General features: G+C 38.7%; 1 protein-coding gene across 2 annotated transcripts in view; it reads right to left on the bottom strand.

Annotated features, from left to right (window-relative positions):
* TESK2 (testis associated actin remodelling kinase 2) overlaps positions 1-23,155 on the bottom strand; it is a 124,388-nt gene that overhangs the window by 63,419 nt on the left and 37,814 nt on the right. For both annotated transcript variants that reach the window (XM_054572130.1, XM_054572131.1), the window contains one exon: positions 2,181-2,302. In XM_054572130.1, coding sequence (XP_054428105.1) covers positions 2,181-2,302 — 122 coding nt within the window. The remainder of the gene's footprint in view (positions 1-2,180; positions 2,303-23,155) is intronic.

Consider the following 23,155-nt stretch of genomic DNA (forward strand, 5'->3'; position numbering starts at 1 on the left):
ATCTACCAATAATATCCTACCAAATGCTCAGCTCTAGGAGAAGCACGGTAAAAGAGTCCAAGCCTCAGAGTCACAGACCTTAGCCAACACGTACTCTCTTGGCCTTAGTTCCTTCAATGGAGAATAGTTGTGAAGATTAAATCTTTAAATAGGTAGAACATCCATCACACAACAAGTTTTCAATAACTGATACTTTCTCATTATTGTTATTTTTAGCCAAATGGGGTTTGAATTCCCTGACTCCTCAAAAAGCTTTATCCTTTTACCTCTGTGCTTCATTCATTACTATTTTGCTCCTTTCTGAATTCCTTCCCTATTAAAAATTAAGTTCCAGTTCAAGTCAATCTCCTCTAAGAAAACTTCCCCACTTCCCTGACTCTGCCAAGCTAATAGATCTCTCATTGCTTTGCAATTCTATAGCATTTATAGTTTACCCAAGTGAAAGTGTCCTCACTGATTTTATTAGTTCTCTTTTCATGTACGTAAGTCCTAGATCTCCAACCAGAGTGCAAATTCCTTGCTATGAGACACTGTATTTTATATATACTTTTACACCTTTCTTGATATTTCATATATCAGGCATATACTAGATGCTTAAAAAATGTGTTAATTCTTTTTTTGGATTGGGAAGAAAGGCATCATAAAAATACTGGCTGAACATTTTTGTAATGGACTAGGAAGCCAATAATTCTATATAAAGATAGAAAGTTTCAAGCAAGCAGTATAATCTAATTCATAATTTATTATCACTGATCAAACATGTAAATCATACTTAAGCTATCTGATTTCTCTCTAGTCCAATATAAATATTAGCAATAAATGACCCTAGGTAAAGAACACTTTTAACTTTTCAAAGTGTCTTACACATAAGCCCCACTTAAATACATATTGACTTAAATTGTCTTATTTGGTTTTGTTGGGGTTCAGAACAAGTCACCCCAAGATGTACCTCTATGGTATGCAGATTATTTTGAGCTAAAGGCAACCTAGGCCCTGTAGGCTCAAGATTTTGAAACTTCAGCCCCCCTAATCCAACTCCTTTTATACCTAGTAGAATTTGAATTGGGAGCCTTGCCCATAATAAGAGATTACCAGAGTAATTATTTTAACCTATCTATATGGCAGGTCAAACTACTAGTTACTGAACATCTGTCCTTCTTATATCCCTGAAATGACCTTCTGAAGCCCCAATGTGACTTTCCTCATCCTTAACTCAAAATATCATATATATGTCATTTTCCCTGTCTTTGAACCTCTCGGGTATGTAGGGGTCTTTGACTCTCTCATGCATGTCGGGTTCCCATGCATACACATGTAATTAAATTTAATTATTTTGTTTTGTTAATTTATCTCATGAGGTTTAATTACTAAACCAGCCAAAAGAACCTGAAAGGTAACGGAGAGCTTCTTCCTCCCCATAGTTACATTTGGAAATATAGTTACCTCACCCCTCCCCCCAAAAAAACCACAAGATAATTAGAGTAAGGAAGGAACTGGTTACTAAAAAATAATGATTACATAACCTTATTATAATATAAAAATAATTCTCCTTTATAAAGGTGAGCTCTTAAGTGAATGTTAAAAGTTAAGAGTAAATAGCTTGAGATGTAACTTAATTTTTATTTTCATTCACTGATTTAATTACAATTCCTCATAAGGAATTAAGAAAATTAAGTAATTGTAGAAGTTCAAAATCTTTTTCGGGGCCTGCAAATCAAAAGGTTGCCAGTTCAATTCCTGGTCAGGGCATATGCCTGGATTACAGGCCAGGTCCCCAGTTAGGGGCGTGTGAGAGACAACCAACCCCAGCAAATGTTTCTCTCTCTCTCTTTCTCCCTCCCCTCTTCTTTCTCTAAAAATAAATAAATAAACAAATAGATAAATAAATAAAATCTTTTGGATAACTAATTCAGCAGTAGGAAACTGTTCTAATAAGCTGTTACTAAGAGAAAGCAATTTGAGAAACAGAGGAGTTTCTTTATTAAATGTAATTAATTACCGGAAAATTAAGTCTCAATATATTTAGAAAAAGATCTACAGCACAGCTAAACCCCAGCAAGATAGATTCAGTAGGAAATCCTAAATCTCTCTTTTTAACTGTTAATGCTATTCTAACAAGCTTCCGATAATGTTTCAACTTCCTCACTGACCACCAGAAGGAAAGAAAAGCTGTAAATTACCTAAGGATGTTGGGATGGGAGAGTCTATTCATAAGCTGCACTTCCTTCAGCATGTTTGCCCGGTTACTACTCAGCGTGTTCATCTTAAGAGCCATCACCTGACCAGAAGCTCGGTGACGCACCTGGAAAATAAAACAGAACAAGAGGCTCAAGGGCAGTAGGAATATATGAGGTCAAAGTCTCCACATGTAAAACATGCCAATTTAGATAAAATAGACATGGTAGGGGATGTTTTTCTGTAAAACCTGTGATTACATTAGGGTCTCACTTCCATTAATGAAGATGAATTTATTCCATCCAAGACCAAAGTTGTTTCACATTAAGCTAGCCAGAAAAACATTGTTAAATAACACCTCAAGAAAGCATGTCTTTTTTTAGTATTTTATAGAAAATAGGGGAAACTTATTAACCTGGTTCCTCATTGCTCACATTGCTGAAACTTAGGACTCTAACAGGAAAAAGTCTCTTTTGTGGAATTTTAAGTGTCCACAGAAAAGATATATGCACAAGCCTTATATAACACTTAAAGAACAATAAAGCTTTCTTTATAGGACACTAAAGACACAACCCCCACATCTCCCTTAAGCATGATAAAATACATATCTATAAGGAAAAAAGCATTTTATGTTAAGTATCAAAAGACGTTGGTAAACCTTTTAAAGCTAATATTGTAGTAACCCAACCCAAAGTACTTTGTAATCATTTATACACACTCAAGTCAGACACATGGGCCATACAACCTACACTATTAGCCATACACACAGAGGACAGTTCACTTCTAAAACATTCACCCATTATTGAATTTGATCTATTTTACATGAAAAAAGTATTATTTTAGAATTTCAGTCACTCCACGGGTTTCAAAACCTATAATATTTTACTTACAAGAAAATCTATGTTTTCATCATCCTCTAACTGTGGTTTTACTAGTAACAAAATTAGACCATCAGAGAAAATAGTTTGTCTTACCTAAAAGAAGCTCAATTATTCACTGAGATGTGTGTTCCCTACTGAGAAATTATGAATGGGGCAGTAGAAAAATAAAGTACCAAGGACCTCATTACTCTCTGGTTAACAAAATTTAATTTCAGATCTTGTGCAACAGGGACTTACTATGCAAAAATGTCACCATCCTAAGGACTTTAAGACTATTATTTCAGTATGTTATTCTCGACCAAGTGGAAATTCCAATAGAAAACATGACAATCTACTTAACTCTTTAATCTCCAGAAATTCCTTGAAATGACAATAGTCCAGAAGTTTAGCATATCTATTAAGACAGGGCAGACATCATAGCATATGGTAGAATTCAAAGAACGATGTTTTAGAGTAGCCAGACAGAAGAAGGGGAAGGAGGAAGGAAAACACTCAGAGCCACAAGGAAGTTAGTCAGAAAAACTAAGGCAGAATATTGGCTGTATCTCTCCTCTTCTAGATCACTTAGTGAGATTTGGAACCCAACTCTCTTTCTAGTGCATCAATGATTCTGTTGTCATGTATCTTGTGACTGATGAAAGGGAAAAGGCTTTCCTTTTCAGATCCTGCATGGATAAGTTAAAAGGGACATTTATATACAAAGAACACACTGACAGTATTTTTCCAATTCTATTTACAGAAGACATCTGTGTTTCAATAAGGGCTCTCTGAATTCTGAAAGTCACTATTTTTCCCATCACCTGAAAACTATCACTCTGAGTTCTTAACAAAATGCCTGTTTTTAAGACAGTTTGACATTAAAACAATGTGTGAAATTCAGGGATAAACAATCTGTGTTTCAAACGAATCAGAAAGAACCCCACTCCTTTAAGCAAGTGCACAAGATGATGAACATATTCATAACTCACTGTATTTTGCCTTTCATCTGCATAAAATATTCTCCTTTCTCCTAGCTTCTCAAATTCAACTTATAGTATCTCTAAAGCCACACTCAAATATCCCATCCTTGCCAAAGCCTTCCTTGACTCTCTCTGGAAATTATTTGTGGTTTCCTTCTTTATATTACCTCAGCACAACATTCTTAACACCAGTATACCACTCACCACATAGTTCTGTACGTAAATATTTTCTCACTAGGCTATAAGGCATCTTGAGACCAGGAAGTACTTGTATATTATATTCATTCTTGTCTTACAGTGCCTAGAAGGTCTGGCACATCGTAAGGACACAGTAAAAACAAAAACAACAATTAAATGATATTTCTAATATAATTTTCAAGAACCAGTGAATCATTTATTTATCCAGGTGACTTCTTTGGGGGTGAATGGTGGGGAAGAGTGTTTTTCTTTCTTTTTCTTTTTTTGGTGGCAAAAGATGGGAAGAGAGTAGAAACAGAAAAGTAGCATAAGATTTGGTCAAAGCGTTCTGGAGTTTACCATGTCTTTTTTTAGTATTTTAGAAAAGGACAAATAATAAACTATATGGCTAGTCAGATAAGGAAGAAAATAAAGAATTAAATATTGCACAAGAGGTATTCTATATCAATGTTGATGGAATAAGCGCGTAGGGAAAAACTTCATGGGACTTCAGTAAAATCGCAAGGATTAATAGATTTGGATAGATTTTTTTTTTAAGTACAGAACAGGCTACAGGCAATAAAGGAAGAAAAAAGTATCATCAAATATATAGGGTCCACAGAATGCGGAGAACCTGCATAAATGCAAGAGAATCTTCATTCCAAGTTATCAAAACCACAAAAATTAATTAGCCCTCAAATATGCTTCAATTCTCAGAGTAAAGGAAAAGTCTTGTTCTGCTTAAGTTTGTCCTCTAAACATAGATCATTGTTACTAACAATAAGAGGATTCCCAAGGCACTGATATGTTTAAATATCTTTTAAAGTAAAGAGCCCTGACTAGTGTGGCTCAGATCACTGGGCATCATCCCTCCAACCAAAAGGCTGTCAGTTGGATTCCTCGTCGTTGGGGCACATGCTTGGGTTGTAGGCCAGGTCTCCTGTTATGGGTGTGTGAGTGGGAACCAATCATGTTTCTCTCCCTTTTTCCCTCCATCCCTTTTCCTCTCTCTAAAAATAAACAAATAAAATCTTCTGTAAATAAATAAATACCTAAAAAATTAAAAATAGAATTGCCATATGATTCAGCAATTTTACTTCTGGCATATATATATATACATAAAGCAATTGAAAGCAGGGTCTCAAAAAAATATTTATATACTATGTTCATAGCAGCATTACTTACAACAGTCTAAAAGTAGAAACAAGGTACGTGTCCATCAACAGATGAATGGATGGATAAACAAAATATGGTATATACATACAATGAATATTATTCAGCCGCAAAAGAGGAAGAAATTCCACAATCTGAATGAACTTTGATGATATGCTAAATGAAGTCAGCCACAAAAGACAAATACTGTATGATTCTCATTTACATGAGATACCTAGGATAGTCAAATTCATATAACCAGCATGTGGAATGATTGTTGCTAGGCGCTGTGGGGAAGGGAGGAATTTGCATTTGTTTAATGGGTACAGAGTTTCAGTTTTGCAAGAAGAAAAGAGTTCTGGAAATTGGTAGCACAACAGTGTGAACTGAACTGTACGCTTAAAATTAGTTAAGATAGTAAATTTTATGTTATGTGAATATTACCATAATTATGAAAGAACAATGAAAGGAAAGATCACAGAGGGGAGGGGAGGGAAAGGGTAGAGAGGAAAAGGGAAGAAAGGGGCCAGGAGGGGAGGGAAAAGGGGGAGGGGGAAGAGTGAGGGGAAGGGAGAGAAAAGCAGGGAGGGAAGGCCAGAAAAGAAAAAAGGAAATCACCAAGGTAAGAAAATTACTACCACTCTTTAACTTTTAAACTTATCTAATGCTACTAGCATAGGATCCCTAAATCAACTTCCATTTTTTTTCCTCCATACCCTTTTTTCTTTTTTTCTCTAAAATCCACTTTTTAAAGAAAAGCACAGCAGAAGGATGAAGTGCTGGGACTTTGGAGATGAGCAAACTGAATCCCAGTTTTAACACTTAAATGATTTGTACGCCTTCTCACTGAAGTCTTCTGTTATATGTGCTTTATGATGTCTGTCCAGAAGGTCTCCAGCCATGTAATATGAAAATTAGAGACATTTACTGAAGAAGATACAAAATGAAAGAAACATTGTACACAGGACATTGATGCCTTAGTCCCCTTCAAAGTAGGCACCTTGGGACCTCACAGTTCTACCAATCACCATCAGCTGTCCTGCCATATTTTCCTGAATCTCATCGACAGTCTGAAATCTCTTCCCTTTCAAAAGTGATATTAACTTTGGGAAAAGCCAGGAGTCACAGGGCACCAAATCTGGGCTGAGTCACCTGGGTGATTCAATGTTTCACCAAAAAAACTGCACGAGATGTGATGCAAGAGCAGGCGTGTTGTCATGATGAAGCTGCCAATCACCAGTTGCCCATAGCTGTGGCCTTCTGAATCATCTAAATATGTCCATGGAGGAATGCTCAAGCTTAATGCAAAATGTGATGCAGATTCACTGCTCTACTCACTCAGTCATTTTGAATGTGACAGCCACACAGTACACATGCTCACTCAATGGCATCTATTGACCCTACCGACTAGTACAGTGAAGTCATCAGTGTCTACCCCTGTGCATTCCAGTCTACTCTCCTTGGCTGCCAGGTGACATCGATGCAAACCATTCTCATTACAGTAACAATAGCTGGACTTTTTCTGGACAGACCTCATCATATATATTAACTCATTTAATCCTCAAAATAATTCCATAAGGTAGGTATTATTAATATCCCCCATTTTACAGCTATGGAAACTGAGACACAGAGAAATTAAATGACTTTCTCAAGATCATACATCTGGCGAATGGCAAAACAGAATTTGAATCTAGATAATGCAAAGAACATTGGGCCTGACAGGGTTGAGAACAACTGATCTAAGGAAAAAAGCATTGTGTGCACACTACATAATAATTATATGTCAAGAAATAATAATCATGGTCTTATATGCATTTAACAACATAGTCCGGTAATGCAGCAAACAAAAATTGACAAGAAACCAAGGCAGATTTGGCAAATCTGACATCTCCATGGAATTTTTTTTAATTCTCATCCAAGACTATATTTACTGATTTTGTAGAGAGAGAAAAAGAGAGAAACATCAATTGGTTGCCTCCCGTATGAACCCCGCCCAGGGACTGAACCTACAACCTAGGCATGTGACCTTACTGGGGATCGAACCCACAGTCTCTTGGTGTATGGGACAATGCCTCAACCAACTGAGCCACTGGGCCAGCAGAAAAGAAATGAGTATGGATATGGTACATATTAATAAAATTGACATGCTTGATCTAATCCTACCCCAACAAAGACAGGTTTTATTTTATTTTATTTTTCAAGTATACGTGAATAAATTTACCAAAAAGCATGGGTACTACATCATAAAGGAATTCTCGAAAAATTTCAAAGAATTAATGTGATTCAAAAACCACATTCCTAGAGAACTATGAAATAAAATTAGAAATCAACAATAAAAAGATGATTAAAAACAAGAATAGTGGACAATACTAATTCTTTACCCAACATCTTAGATGGCAGTCCGGCAATTTTCCTTGCAGCGATAGTGGGCCAGGTGACTAAGTCCTACTAAAGAGAGTAAGTGGGAATTTCTAGATAGGGGTTCTGAGAATGCTACTGTTTTCCTGGTGAAATTGTCCTCTATCCTTCCCCCTTTTTATAGAATGGAGCAAAGATATGTGGTGTTTGCATCAAAAAAGTAGCTATCTTGTAAACAAAAGGACAAAAGTCACACACTACAGACAGAGCAAACTAGAAGACTGGATTGTTGATGACTTCCTTCAGCAGATGCACAGCATAGTAATTTCTCAAGATTTCTTGAGGAAAATTAATCTCTTATTTTAATAAGCCACTGTGTTCAAGTTTCTGTAACTTACTGCCAAAGACAATCCTAACTGATTTGCAAAAGATTAAAAAGTAGCCCTGGATGGCGTGGCTCAGTAGATTGAGTGTCGGCCTACAAACCAAAGGGTCGCTGGTTCAATTCCCAATCAGGGCACATGCCTGGGGTTGCCGGCCAGGTTCCCAGCAGGGGGCCTTAGAAAGGCAACCACACAGTATGTTTCTTTCCCTCTCTTTCTCCCTCCTTGACCCTCCCTCTAAAAACAAATAAATAAAGTCTTTTTTTAAAAAAAGGATTAAAAAGTAAATGAGTTAGAGTTCAAATAAAGATGCTAGGAAATAACCCTGGCTGGTGTGCCTCAGTGGACTGAGTGCCAGCAAGTTGCTGGTTCTATTCCCAGTCAGGGTACATGCCTGGGTTGCAGGTCGAGTCCCCAGTTGGTGGCATAAAAGAGGAAACCAACTGCTGTTTTTCTCCCTCTTTTTCTCCTTTCCTCTCTCTGTAAAAATAAATAAAATCTTTTTTTTTTTAAAGATGCTAGAAAACAAAATGCAATAAAGACAAAAGCAAAAATTAATGAAATAGAAAACAAAGAAACAATAGAAAGGCCGAACAAACAAAAAGATGATTTGGGAAGGAAAAAAAAAAACTAGTGAAATGAAAAAACAAAGCTCTAGTGACTCTGGACCAAGAAAAAAAAATCTTTCATTTTCTGGACCCTACCTACCATTCTAGAGTAATCACAAGCTTCCATTCCTTACATGTATCCACCAGACATGAAACAAACCCACATTCTCACTATCCCTAGAATAGTTCATGCTCACATTCCTCTGTGTCTCCATACATGCTTTTCCTCTGCTTGAAATGCACTTTCCTGCTTGTGCCCCAGACAAGCTCTCTTCTCCTTCAAGGAAACTCAAAGGTGAACCCCTCTGGGAAGGCTTCTTAGACCCCTTCAAATAAGGTTTGTACCGGTGCCCAGTATTATATTCCTTAGCACTTTATGCATATTTCCACACATTTAGCAGCTATGTACTGAGCAATTTCAGACTCTTGCTAAAGGCTCAACTTTAGCAAATACTGTTTTAAATAACATTTCCTGTCTTCCACCCTAAGCAAAGAGTTCTTTTATGGCAGGATTTTATTTATTTCTCTACCCCTAGCATCTAGCTCAAAGTCCTACACTTAATAAGCATTACCTAAATATCAGCTGCATAAATAAATAAATGATTAAGATAGCAAATAATCCCAATGTTTATGCTGGAATAGGAAAATCAGCAGAGTGCTATGAGATCAAAGGGAAGCAACCAACATTCTTATTCTCCTCACTGCAGAATGATACACTCTATAATTAGCTTTAAATTTTCCTCACCAGAGAACATTTTTTCATTGCTTTTTAGAGAGGAAGGGAGAAAGAGAAACACTGATGTGAGAGAAAAACTTTGATTGGTTGCCTCCCGTAAGCGCCCATATCAGGGATCAAATACGCAAAGTGGGTATGTGCCCTGACCAGGAATCAAACCCACAACGCTTAGGTTACAGGACAACACTCCAACTAACTGAGCCACACCAGCTAGGGCTAGAATCAGCTTTTTGTAATATCTTTCACGTGCCTTTACATGTATCATATTTACAGAAATACTTCTATGTACTGAGTGAATCCAAGTTGTCCACAGAACTTGTACACTTCCAGTTTTTGTTTTTCCAGCTGGATTATCAATTAAAGGATCTTGGAAGTATTTGTGCATAACGATATGCACACAGTAAAATTTGCTACCTGATAAATTATCCCTTGATGTCACCTAGTGCTGATGTTAGCCCCCAGAGACAACTGCAAAATTCTTTACTAATTAGCAGCTCAAGTTTCCACATCAGCTCTGGAAAAAATATTAAATGTACTGAATACAGCCAAAAGCTACAATCATACACTGTTGTGGTGAACCTTAAGTATGTAGGTAACCAAATTCAGAGTCCCCTTTAAAACACATTTCACACACCCCAAGACACTGATCCTCCCCATTACAGTTTCCTTTCTGAAACCCCCTGTACCTCAACGAGTTTACAAAACCAGATAAATGCAGCAAGAAAAACAATAGGAAATTTAGCAAGAGGCTGTTTTGACAGACAATAAGGATATGCAACAAAGACCATTTGTAAGGTGCAAAATCTAAGAAGCACTGAAGTGCTTATCATCCTCTTTCTGCCAGGCTTTTCAATGCTAAATCCTTGAAAAGTAGGTGTGGGAGGTGAGAAGGGATTTTCTTTTTTCCTCTTTATTCCTTTCTCTTGTAAACTTCTGTAATAGGGTGTCAGCCGCTTTGAATTTGTGTTTGGTAGATGTGGCAGCTTCCCTGATCTTTAGGAGTCTGTCTCTGACTGCTGCTTGTCTCTCTTTTTCTTCTTCTCTACACTCTCCCCAAATAAAGCTACTTCTCAAGGCTCCATCCTTGCTGCTCTAGTCTTCTCTGTCCATACTCTTTCCTTGACTGTTTCTGACATTGGAAACATTTTCCTGATGGTTAAAAATATGCTCAATTCCTACATAGCACTGCTTTTACGCCAGAGTAATTCTGTACAATTAAGGGTTTTCTCTATATTCATTCTTTCTTTATGCCATTCTTGATTTTGAGGGTTACCTTAATTTTCTGACTATCTGGGGCAGTTTAATCCTGAAATGGCTGGTGTGATATGAGGAGACAGACAAGCAGACAGACAGATACACACACACACCCATCCCACACATCTTCCTCATGGATGTTTTTGAGTTGGGGTGGTTCAGAACTCACTATTTTGTTTCCCAAATGGCCTTGGTATAAACTGACATCTCAGAGCAAAAACTGAAAACTGGTATGTCAGAAATGCTAATGGACTTTCTCCTAACCCTAACCCTCAAATACAATACTACTACCTCACATCATCCTCATCGTCCAGTTCTTAGTCATCTTACAAAAATCTTCCTCCAAGACATAGAGCTTAACTCTTTCCTGGTTATTAAAACATGCTGGCAGTAATACATCTTGTTAGAAAAGGAACACCTGGTATGGATGAAAACAGTTTTTATAGTGAGGTCTCAAAGAAGTATATTGAGACAGACAAAGAACAGCCATGAAGTAAAAACAAACAATTTGGGGAAAATCCATTAGTATTTATAGATTCAGGTTGCAACATGATCACATTTAAAAGAGCAAAGATTCACTCTCTTGCAAATTTCTCAAGTTATAGTTTAAGAGACTAAAAAATTATAGTCAGCTGGGACACTGAGATTACTGTAGGAACACTAGCATGTTGAGACACAATCTTACTTCTCAAAGCAGACAAGGCTACCAGAGAACATAAAACTTTACCTCCCGAAACACAAAAATAAAACATCCCAGAAAATAACGTTCACATACTGAAATGTTCCCCTTACTTTCCTTATACCACAACTGTTAATACTGCTATAGATTTAGAGTTTGCATGACAGACTCCATGGCACTAAATAATAAATGTATAACCATGAATGTGAATAAGTCAATTGTTCAGGACAAAGCAGATGGCAGATATCTGGCTCTTTTGCTTTATAAGTTTACTGTTTCTTATAGCTTGGCATTTCCAGACATAGTACTATCAATTTAGGAAAATATATCAGGGGGAGAAAGTGGGAACTTAAGCCTCTATCTTATGTAACTAGTTATATACTTGCCACACAAACTGAATCAGGTTGAACTCCATAAATGTACATTATATTTTTGGAATATATAATATACATATATAAGGCATATATATATATATATATATATTCTTGGAATGTAAAAGTTATAAAATAATCTCTTTCTTGTGTACTGGATCAAAATTAGATATATTATTCCATTTATCAATTAGGTATATAGGAATTCAAATCCTAGCTGTACCATTTACTTGTGATATATTTGGCAAGATACTAAACTTTTTTTTTAAAGATTTTATTTATTTTAGAGAGAGAGGAAGGGAGAGAGAAAGCAAGGGAGAGAGCACTGGCTGATGTGGCTCAGTGGAATGAGTGCCGGCCTGCAAACCAAAGGGTTGTTGGTTCGATTCCCAGCCAGGGCACATGCCTGGATTGCAGACCAGGTCCCCAATAGGGGGTGCTCCAGATACAACCACACACTGATGTTTCTCTCCGTCTCATTCTCCCTCCCTTCCCCTCTCTCTGTAAAAAAAAAAGAAAAGAAAAGAAAAGAAAGAAAGAAAGAAAGAAAGAAAGAAAGAAAGAAAGAAAGAAAGAAAGAAAGAAGGAAAGAAAGAAAGAAAACAAATAGAGAGAAACATGGATATGTGAAACATCAATTCCCCAACCTGGGGCCCGCAACCCAGGCATGTGCCCTGACCAGAAATCAAACCAGTGACCTTATAGTTTGCTGGATGACATCCAACCCACTGAGCCACACCAGTCAAGGCCTAAACATTTTTGAACCTTAGTTTCCTCATTTATATAATGGATATATAACTATGTATAGGATTGTTGTAATAATATAAAAATATAACATATACAGGTTGTTAACAGTGTATAGCACAAAGGACTCAACATATCTTAACTGCATACATAAGAAATAATAATTAGCCCTCACATAGGGTATATTATATGCTAGACATTATTCTAAGTACTTTACATATACTAGCTCACTATATCTACTCAACAACTCTGTACAGTAGGTATTATTAAATTTATGACAGAGACCTTAATGTGGACAGAAATCTGGAGGGCCTGTGGGAGGAGGGAGGGCCTGTGACAGGACCTATCACACTCTATGTCATCCTAAGAGGCATATGAGAAGAACTCTATGCTTATAACATAGCTTTATGATTGTAGCAGCTTCTCCCCTTAACTTCCTCTTCCCCTCTGTAAAGTACATCCTCCATCTCTGTCCAGTTCAGTTAGTTTACATGGCTCATCATGTCTGCATGTAATGAACTGCTGTCCTTTCCTCTTCCCAAATAAATCCTTTTTGGTGACAGACTACCTAGTCAACTTTTGCTTTATTGTTAACAATATTATTATTATATCCATTTTGCAGATGAGGAAACCAGGGCTCAAAAGTCAGATAACTTCCTTAAGTCAAAAAGTACTGTAAGTGGTAGAGCCAAGATTCCAGCTCCAGAGTCTTTCTCAATGTATTAATATTTTTTCTTCTTTCCTTTTCCTTTTCCTTTTCCCCTCCCTCCCTCCCTCCCCCTCTTTCTTTCTTTCTTTCCTATTTTAAGAGAGGGTGAAAGGAAGGGAGAAAGAGACAGAGAGAAACATCAATGTGTGAAAGAAACATCAATGGGTTGCCTCTCCCACACCCCCAACCAGGGACCCGATCAGGCAGCCCAGGCATGTGCCCTAACTGGGAATCAAACTGGCAACCTTTTGGTTCACAGGCTAGTGCTCAATCTACTGAGCCACACTAGCTAGGGCTGTATGGGGTTTTTTGTGTTTTTTTTACCTTATGCAACAATTATTTAGTAAGTTCCCTTTTACTAATTGAGTTTGTGCTAGGTACTAAAGATAAAGGATGCAAAACAGGGAATTTTGATCTGACGGAAAAAGACAAACATGTAAACAAGCCATAAAATGTATCATTGTTCTGATAAAAGTCTGTTCATGGTATACAGGAGGCATAAAGGAGGAATAATCATGATATGAAAAATATCATAATGGTAAGAAAGAAGGCACGTCATTTCACATTACCGTCAAAAATGAAATCAGCCCTGCTGGTGTAGCTCAGTGGACTGCGCACTGGCCTGTGAACCAAAGGGTCACTGGTTCAATTCCCAGTCAGGACACATGCCTGGGTTGCAGGCCAGGTCTCCAGTAGGGGTGCACAAGAGGCAACCATACATTGATGCTTCTCTCCCTTTCTTTCTCCCTACCACCCCCTCTGTCAAAAAATAAATAAGTAAAACCTTTAAAAAAAATGAAATCAGCCCTGGCCAGGAAACTCAGTGGGTAAGAGCATCATCCCAATGTGCCACAGTTGCAGGTTCAATCCTGGTCAGAGCACATACGTGAATCAACCAATGACAAATGTCTGTCTGTCTGTCTCTCTATCTCTCTCTCTCTCTCTCATCAATTTTTAAAAAGATAAAAATAGCCCTGGTGGGTATGGCTCAGTAGATTGAGCAATGGCCTGCAAACTAAAAGGTCATGGGTTCAATTCCTGGTCAGGGCACATGCCTGGGTTGTGGGCCAGGTCCCTGGTTGGTGGACTGTGAGAAGCAACAGGTGGATGTTTCCGCCCCCTCTTTTTCCCTCCCTTCCCCTGGCTCTAAAAATAAATAAAATATTTTAAATAAATAACTAAAAATGAAATCAGGTCTGCCCTGGCTGGGTAGCTCAGTTGGTTAGAGCAGCATCCCAATTTGCCTAGGTTGTGGCCTCCATCCCGAGTCAGGGCACAAACAAGAATCAACCAATGAATACATAAATAAGTGGAACAACAAACCTCTGTCTCTCACATGCTCTCTCTCTCCCCTTTTCTTTCTCTCTCCCTTCCTCTCTCTCAAATAAAAAAAAACTAAATCATATCTAAAAGAGTAATTTGACATGAGATCAAATTTGAAATGTATAAAATTAAAACAGAGAAAATAACATGAAAGATAACAAAAGCTACTATTTGCTCAATGGACTAGGCATTGTACAAGGTACTCTATATATTTCCTTTGATCCTTCCAACACTACAAGGTAGACATTGTTATACAGGGTACAGTGAAAAGAGCACAAACTTTGTGTTCATCTTAGGTTAAAATTTCATCAAGTCTCTCTTTTTCTCCCACTAACATAGACACACATACACACGCAGGTTCTCTTATCTTTCTTTCTAATCCTATTTGGCTCCTTTGTCAGCTCTTCCTTCCTCTACTCCACGCTTAAATACTGGAGTTCCTTAATGCTTGGTCCCATGCCTTCTTTCATGCTATCTATTTACAGTCCCTGTATAATCTCATTCATACCCATGGCTTTTGTTACTTTATGTTAATGGCTCTTAAATTGACTGTCTTCTGAGCGCCATATCTTTATAAGCAACTGCATATTGGTCATTTCTTTGTATAGCTTCCATAAGCACCTCACACTGCAATCCAAATCTGAAATTATCAAACATACTCCTCCTTCAGGGTTTAAACATCCAGCTGCAAGTAACTAAAATCATCTTTGATTGCTCCTTCCTCTCACCATCACATCAACCAGTCACCAAGTGTTGCAGATAATACTTCTAAGTATCTCAGTTTTTATAAGCATACTTACTTAAGTTGATATATTAAAAAGCATGTCTAATATTTCAAATCATTTCACTCTTCTCCACCCCATTGTCAACACGCATACTTCCACCACAAATCATACATCATCATCTTGGACCACTGCAAAACTGAATCTATTCTTACCCTCTCCAATTCATTTGATAACTTATAGTCAGAGTAATCTTTTTATTATAATGCTTATCGTAACATATTACATTTTTGTTTAAAGACAAGTCTCTCTTTTTTTAATCCTCACCTAAGGACATGCTTATGGATTTTAGAAAGAGGGGAAGGGAGGGAGTGAATGTGGGAAAGAAACATCGATGCCAGAGAAAAACATCAATCACCTGCCTCCCACACACCCTGACCAGGGACTGAACCTGCAGCCCCGGCATGTGCCCCGACCAGGAATCGAATCCACAACCCTTCAGTCCACGGGACAATGCTCCAACTAACTGAGCCACACTAAAAGCAAGTCTCTTAAGATAAAGTCCAAAATCCTCATCCTTGAGGACCTCTACAGATGATGAGGTCCTGAACAATAAATCCTTGCTTACCTCTGTAACATCATTTCATCTCTTAGCAATCTCCCCTCTACCCACTCTGCTCTATTCACTATAGACTTCTTTCAGATCCTCAACTGTACCTTCACTCATCTGGGTCTGTGGGTAGACTGTTCCTTCCTCTTGGAATGCTCATCTCCAACCTAGTCCTTCACTTAGCTAGTTCCTACTCAGCCTTCAGGGCTCAACTTAAACTATATTTTCTCAAGAAGACCATCCCTCCTCTCCAAATTAAATAACAGTTTTTTCATACTCCCAATCTGCATGTGGTAACAGACTCTAGGTTGGTCCCCATGACCCCCTCTTCCTAGTGTTCATGCCATTGTGTGCTTCTCCCCTTGAGCCTGGGTAGGACTTGTGACTGACTTCTAATCAATGCAACTGGCAAAGGTAACTTTAATATAAATTTAAAACATTAAAAAGAATTACCTTCAACTTAAATGTAATGATGTTATTCAAGGTTGTAGCCCATCTTGCTAGGAAACTCTCCCGCTTACAGGCTTTGAAGAATCAAGATGCCACCCTGACTGGTAGGGCTCAGTGGGTTGGGTATTGTCCCATAAGGCAAAACGTCACTGGTTTGATTCCTGGTCAGGGCATACACCTGGGGTTGAGGGTTCAGTCCCGAGTTGGGGCACACAGGCACATACAAGAGGCAACCAATTGATGTTTCTCTGTCACATCACTGTTTCTCTCCCTCTCTTTCTCCTTCCCTTCTCCTCTTTCTAAAAATATAAATAAATAAACTTAAAAAAAAAAGAATCAAGCTGCCATATGGAAAGGGACACATGGTAAGGAACTGAAGGCAGCCTCCAGCAAGAACCTGAAGCCCTAATTCAGCAGCCTGCAAGAAAATGAATACTGCCAAAAACCATACAAGCTTAGCAGACCCTTCCCCAGTTGAGCCTCGATAAAATGGCAGTACCAGCTGACACCTTACTGAAGCTTTGTGAAACCTTGAAGCAGGGGGCTCGGGTAAGTAATACCTGGATTCTTCAACCACAGAAACAGATATAATAAATGTGCTCCTTTAAACCATTGCATTTGTGGTAATTCTAATATACTATGCTTCCCTTTGTATTGCATTACCCTTGTACTTACTTAATGTAAATATTTATCATTAAATTATAAATTCCACAATGGCAGGAATCACAAAGTCTTAACTAGTCACCTTGGTATCTCAGCACTTAGCACAATGCCTGGCATACAGAAGCAGCACAATATATTGGATGGATGGATGGATGGATGGATGGATGCCTACTCTATGCTAGGCACAATACTATATCCCGGAGGAACAAAAGTAAATAAGACGTGATCCCTATTCTAATGGAGCTTAAGGCTAAGTAGGATGACGTATACCTTATTAATTTTTTTTAAAGATTTTATTTATTTATTTTTAGAGAGGGAAAGGGAGGGAGAAAAACATCAATGTGTCATTGCTTCTCATGCACCCCCTACCAGGGACCTGGCCTGCAACCCAGGCATGTGCCCTGACTGGGAATCAAATCAGCAACCCTTTGGTTTGCAGGCCAGCACTCAATACACTGAGCCACACCAGCCAGGGCCCTTATTAACGTATTTTGAAAAATATGTTTATTGATTTTAGAGAGAGAGGAAGGGAGAAAGAGAAAGAGAAACATCGATTGGTTGCCTCCCATATGCTCCCCAAGCAGGGATCAAACCCACAACCTAGGTATGTGTCCTGACTGGGAATTGAACCCCCTACCTTTTCATGTACTGGACAATGCTCCAACCAACCAAGCCATATCAGCTAGGGCGGGATAACAGATGCTTTAAACAGATAATTTCACAGAATATGATAAAGGTAACATAGGTTTCTATGAAATATGGGCATTTAAGTCAGACTGCAAGGATCCAGGTATAGGAAAAAAGATAACCTTCCCAAGAACAGTAAGATAAACAAGGCTTGTTCTAGAGACCAAATTAGTACTAAAAGTACTGCTCTCTCAGGACTGATTTCATTACCAATAATGCCTTTAGCATGTAATTTGCTTCCAAAGTAACAAAGTATTTTGATGTGGTTGGCTTAAAACAAGCAGCCACACTTCTTGTGATGTGGAAAGACATATTTCAACACAACATTAGTTAACAAGAAAACCTGTGATTCTAAAGAAATTCAATTAATCTTCTCAAGGAGGGTTTGGGATTGATTCTTAAGAGATCACCTATGTAATCAAGATTTATATTGATCAGGCGACATGATCTTGCATATAGAAAATTCTTTTTAAAAAATCCACAGCACAGAAATTATTATAACTAATAACTCAGCAAGGTTACAGGATACAAGGTAAATATATAAAAATCAATTGCATTTGTCTAAACTAGCTATAATCACTCTGAAAATGAGATTAGAAAACAATTCCCCCCACAACAAACCTGCTACAAATTCCTATCCCTAGAACTCCAGGTAGCTGGGGCATTCTTTTTACATAAAGTCCTCCTCTAAGCCAAAAAGCCTGAACCTCTGCTTGCGTTTTTCCAAGCAGTATGGCCTACTGTCACTTTGGAGAACACCAAACGGTTTTGGCCTGATGTTGGCGTTCTTTTCCTAGCTTGATCTCAGCCACTGCATCCTTCTAACATTCCCACTACTAAAGATAAAGAAAGGGTCCTCATTGCATGAGTATAAGAACCCTCCCAAACCAAAGATCACTCTCTTAGTTTTTTGTACAACCCTTTCACTGTAGTCACTGTTGTTTTAATAAAAATTTCTTTTTAAGACCTCTAGAAAAGAACAAAGAAAACAATTCCATTTACAAGAGCATCAAAAACTTAACAGCTAATACTACAGAACTCTTAGAAGAAAACATCAGAAAAAATCGTCATGACACTGAATTTGGCAACAATTTATTGGATATGATGCCAAAAGCACAAACAACAATAAAAAAATGATAAACAGGACTTCATTTAAAAAGAGATAAATTGGACATCATTGAAATTTAGAACTTTTGTGCATCAAAGAACTTCTACAACTAAACAAAAACAAATAACCCAATTCAAAAATGAGCAAAGGACTTGAATAGACATTTCTCAAAAGAAAATACACAAAGGGGATAAAATGCAACTGAAAAAATGCTCAACATAGCCCTGACCGGCATGTCTCAGTGGGTAGGGAGTCCTCCCAAAAAGCATAAGGTTGCCAGTTCGATTCCTACTCAGGGCACAGGCATAGGTTTCAGGCCAGGTCCCCAGCTGAGGGCATGCAAAAGGCAACTGATCGATGTTTTCTCCCTCTCTTTTTCCTTTCCTTCCCCTCTCTGTAAAAATAAATAAATTGTTTAAATCAAAAAAACAAAAGAGAGAGAGAAAAATGCTCAACATCAGCTGTTTCCAGTGGCTTTTCCAGTGGTCTTGGCTCATGTTTCAGACTTTCCTAAAATCTCTCAGACAAGCTGAATCTGGCCTCAGCATGCCCCATACCTCTTGTTAAGAGGCCCCAGGCCTACCACTAGCAGCAGCCAGCCTTGATATACAGCCCAGCACAAGTAGCAGGCATCTGTAGATCGCTTTGTAGCTCATGCCAGGTGGCCCTGGGCAGAACACAAGCAGAGGTTGACCTTGGCCTGAAACTCCCAGAAGGCCCCAGAGCCAGCATACCCAGTGAACAGCTTGAAACCACACTGAAAGACCACATAACCACCTCCACAAGTGACACATTGAAGGGGAGGCCTCAGTGGGCACCAGAGGCCTGCTGAAGTAAGTCCTGCTATGTGCGGTGGGCCCCTGCACAGCTGATTCTCCACAGTGGTGGTCGCAGCCAGTCTTTGCAGCCAATTGGCCTCGGGATAAACCCTCCTACTGATGTGCCAACAGTAATCAAGGCTCAACTATAACAGGAGGGTATACAGCCCACAAGGTGGCAGGGGATGCATCTGAATTACCCAGCTTGGGTAATTAGGATGGCTGTGCCACTGGACCCTAAAGGACACCTACCACACAAGGCAACTCTACTAAGTCCGAGAGACATAGCAGTTCTACCTAATACAAAGAAGCAAATATAAGGAGGCTGCCAAAATGAGTAGACAAAGAAACATGTCCCAAATGAAAGAAGAGAATGAAGCTCCAGAAAAAGAACTTAACAAAATAGAGACAATCTACTAGATGAAGAATTCAAAACACCAGTTATAAGAATGCTCAATTTGCCCTGGCTGGTGTGGCTCAGTGGACTGAGCGCTGGCCTGCGAAGCAAATAGTTGCTGGTTCGATTCCCAGTCAGAGCACATGCCTGGTTTATGGGCCAGGTTCCCAGTAAGGCGCACGTGAGAGGCAACCACACATTACTGTTTCTCTCCCTCTCTTTCTCCCTCTCTGCCCCTCTGTCTAAAAATAAAATAAATAAAATCTTTAAAAAAAATGCTCAGTGAACTTGGTGAGAACTTAAGAGCATGAAAAAGGACATGGAAACCATAAAAAAAGAAACAGTCAAAAATGATACACTAACTGAAATGAAGAATTCCCAATTGAGATGGAAGCATAGGTAAACATGCTTCACCTCCTCACACAACTACAGCAAAAATTACAACTAGGCTCTAAAACAAATATCACCCAGATTTGTCAAAAAATCAAGCTGTATGGAGTCTGACAACCAAGGATTTAAAGAAGCCACATTCATCCAGAAGAGTACGAGGAGCAGAGACACACAGACACATGGAGAGGTGCAGAGAGGTTGAGAGGTGTGACAGGCACAGAGACATGGAGTGGCATGGAGAGGTGGTGGGATGGGTGGTCCCACATTCATGTGTGGTGGATAAAAATCAGGAAGGATACCTCGGAGCGAGGGATCCCAGCTCCAGACCAGACCACCCAAACCAAGGTTCCAGTGCCAGGAAGATAAGTCCCCATAATTTCTGGCTGTAAAAACTAGCAGGGGTTGAACGGCAGAAGAAACTGCAGGATTCCCAGAAGACTCCTCTTAAAGAGCCGCACAGCTCTCAGGACTTACGCCAACCCACCTACTCTGGGATTCAGCACCAGGACAACAGCTGGAAGGGCACAAGTGGCATACAGGAATAACATGAAGTGACTGGCAACAGGGCAAGTGCCAACAGACAGCTTCCTCCTGGGCAAATCTCCAGAGGCCAGGCAGTGGCAATGTCCTCTCTCCGAGCCATCTCCCCACACAGAGCCACAAAGCAGTGAAGTGGGTTACCCCACCCTGGTGATTACCTAAGGCTCCACCCCACACAATTTACAGGTGCACTTTTCTACAATAAGCCAGTCTATTAAGACATGGAGTCAAAGCAGCTCTATCTAATACACAGACACAAACATGGGGAAGCTGCCAAATTGAGGGGACAAAGAAATAATGACCCAAAGAATAGAACAAAAACTCCAGAAAAAGAACCAAACAAAATGGAGATAAGCAAACTATCAGGTGCAGAGTTCAAAACACTGGTTATCAGGATGCTCAAAAAACTTACTGGGTACTGCAACAGCATAAAAAGATTCAGGAAGAAATGAAAGTTGCATTAAGTGAAATAAAGAAAAATCTATAGGGAACAGTGGAAGGGATGAAGCTGAGAATCAAATCAATTATTTGGAACATAAGGAAGAAAACAAGCAATCAGGACAGCAAGAAGAAAAAAGAATTTTAAAAAACTAGGATACACTAAAGGAACCTCTGGGACACCTCCAAACATACCAACATCCAAATCATAGGGGTGCCAGAAGGAGAAGAGGAAAAGCAAGAAATTGAAATCTTATTTGAAAAAATAATGAAAGAAAACTTCCCTAATTTGGCAAAGGAAATAGACATACAAGTGTAAGAAGCATAGAGAGTCCCAAACTAGTTGGACCCAAAGACGATCACACCAAGACACATTATAACTAAAATACCAAAGGTTAAAGATAAAGAGAGAATCTTAAAGGAAGCAAGAAAAAAGCAGAGAGTTACCTACAAAGGAGTTCCCACAAGACTGTCAGCTAATTTCTCAAAAGAAATTTTGCAGGCTAGGAGGGACTGGCAAGAAGTATTCAAAGTAATGAAATGTAAGGAACTACAACCTAGATTACTCTATCCAACAAAGCTATCATTAAGAATGGAAGGGCAGATAAAGTGCTTCTCAGACAAGGTAAAATTAAAGGAGTTCATCATCACCAAGCCATTATTGTATGAAATGCTAAAGGGAATTATATAAGATAAAGAAGATCAAAACTATGAACATTAAAATGGCAACAAGTTTACAACTATCAATAACTGAATCAAAAAACAAACTAAGCAAACAAGCAGAACAGGAACAGAATCATAGATATGGAAATCATTTGGAGGGTTAACAGCTGGGAGGGGAAAGGGGGAGTATAGGGGATAAGCTGCAGAGATCAAGAAATACAAATTGGGCCCTGGCTGGTAGGTCACCAGCTTGATTCCCAGACATGGCACATGTCTTGAGCTGCACACCAGCTCCCCAGTTGGGGGCCCATGAGAGACAACTGATTGATATATGTCTCACACATCAATGTTTCTCTTCCTCTCTTTTTCCCTCCCTTTCCCTCTCTCAAAAATAAATAATTTTTTAAAGAAGAAGTACAAATTGGTAGGTACAAAATAGACAGAGGGATGTTAAGGACAGCACAGGGAATGGAGGAGCCAAAGAACTTATATGCATGCCTCATGGACATGAACTAAGGGGGAGGATTGCTGGAGGGAATGGGGATAATGGGTAGGGCAGGGCAAAGAGGGAAAAGTTGGGACAACTGTGTTAAAATAATCAGTAAAATATATTTTTTAAAAAAGAATAATTTACAGGGGATCAATAGTAGAGTAGATGAAGCCGAGAATCAAACCAGTGATTTAGAATACAAGGAAACAAAAAATATCCAATCAGAACAACAAAAATAAAATTAATCCAAAGAAAATGAGAATAGTGTAAGAAGCCTTTGGGGTAAATTCGAGCAAACCAACATTCACATCATAGAGGTGCCAGATGACAAAGAGAGAAAGAAATTGAAAACCTATCTGAAGAAATAAAGACAGTAACTCCCCTTACCTAGTGAACGAAATTGGCATACAAGTCCAGGAAGCACAGAGAGTCCCAAACAAGATAAACTGAAAAAGTCACACACCAAAACACATCATAATTAAAATGCAAAAAGTTAAAGACAATGAGAGAATTTTATTTATTTTTGCTTTAAACATTTTATGTATTTACTTTTTTAGAAAGAAGGTGAGGGAGGGAGAAAGAGAGGGAGAAAAACACCAATGTGCAAGAGAAACATTGATTGGCTGCCTCTCACACCCCCCAACCAGGGACCTGGCCTGCAACCCGAGCA

The sequence above is a fragment of the Pteronotus mesoamericanus genome, unplaced genomic scaffold, assembly GCF_021234165.1.
Source record: "Pteronotus mesoamericanus isolate MK-2021 breed Mesoamerican mustached bat unplaced genomic scaffold, CSHL_Meso_final contig_221, whole genome shotgun sequence".
NCBI lineage: Eukaryota > Metazoa > Chordata > Mammalia > Chiroptera > Mormoopidae > Pteronotus > Pteronotus mesoamericanus.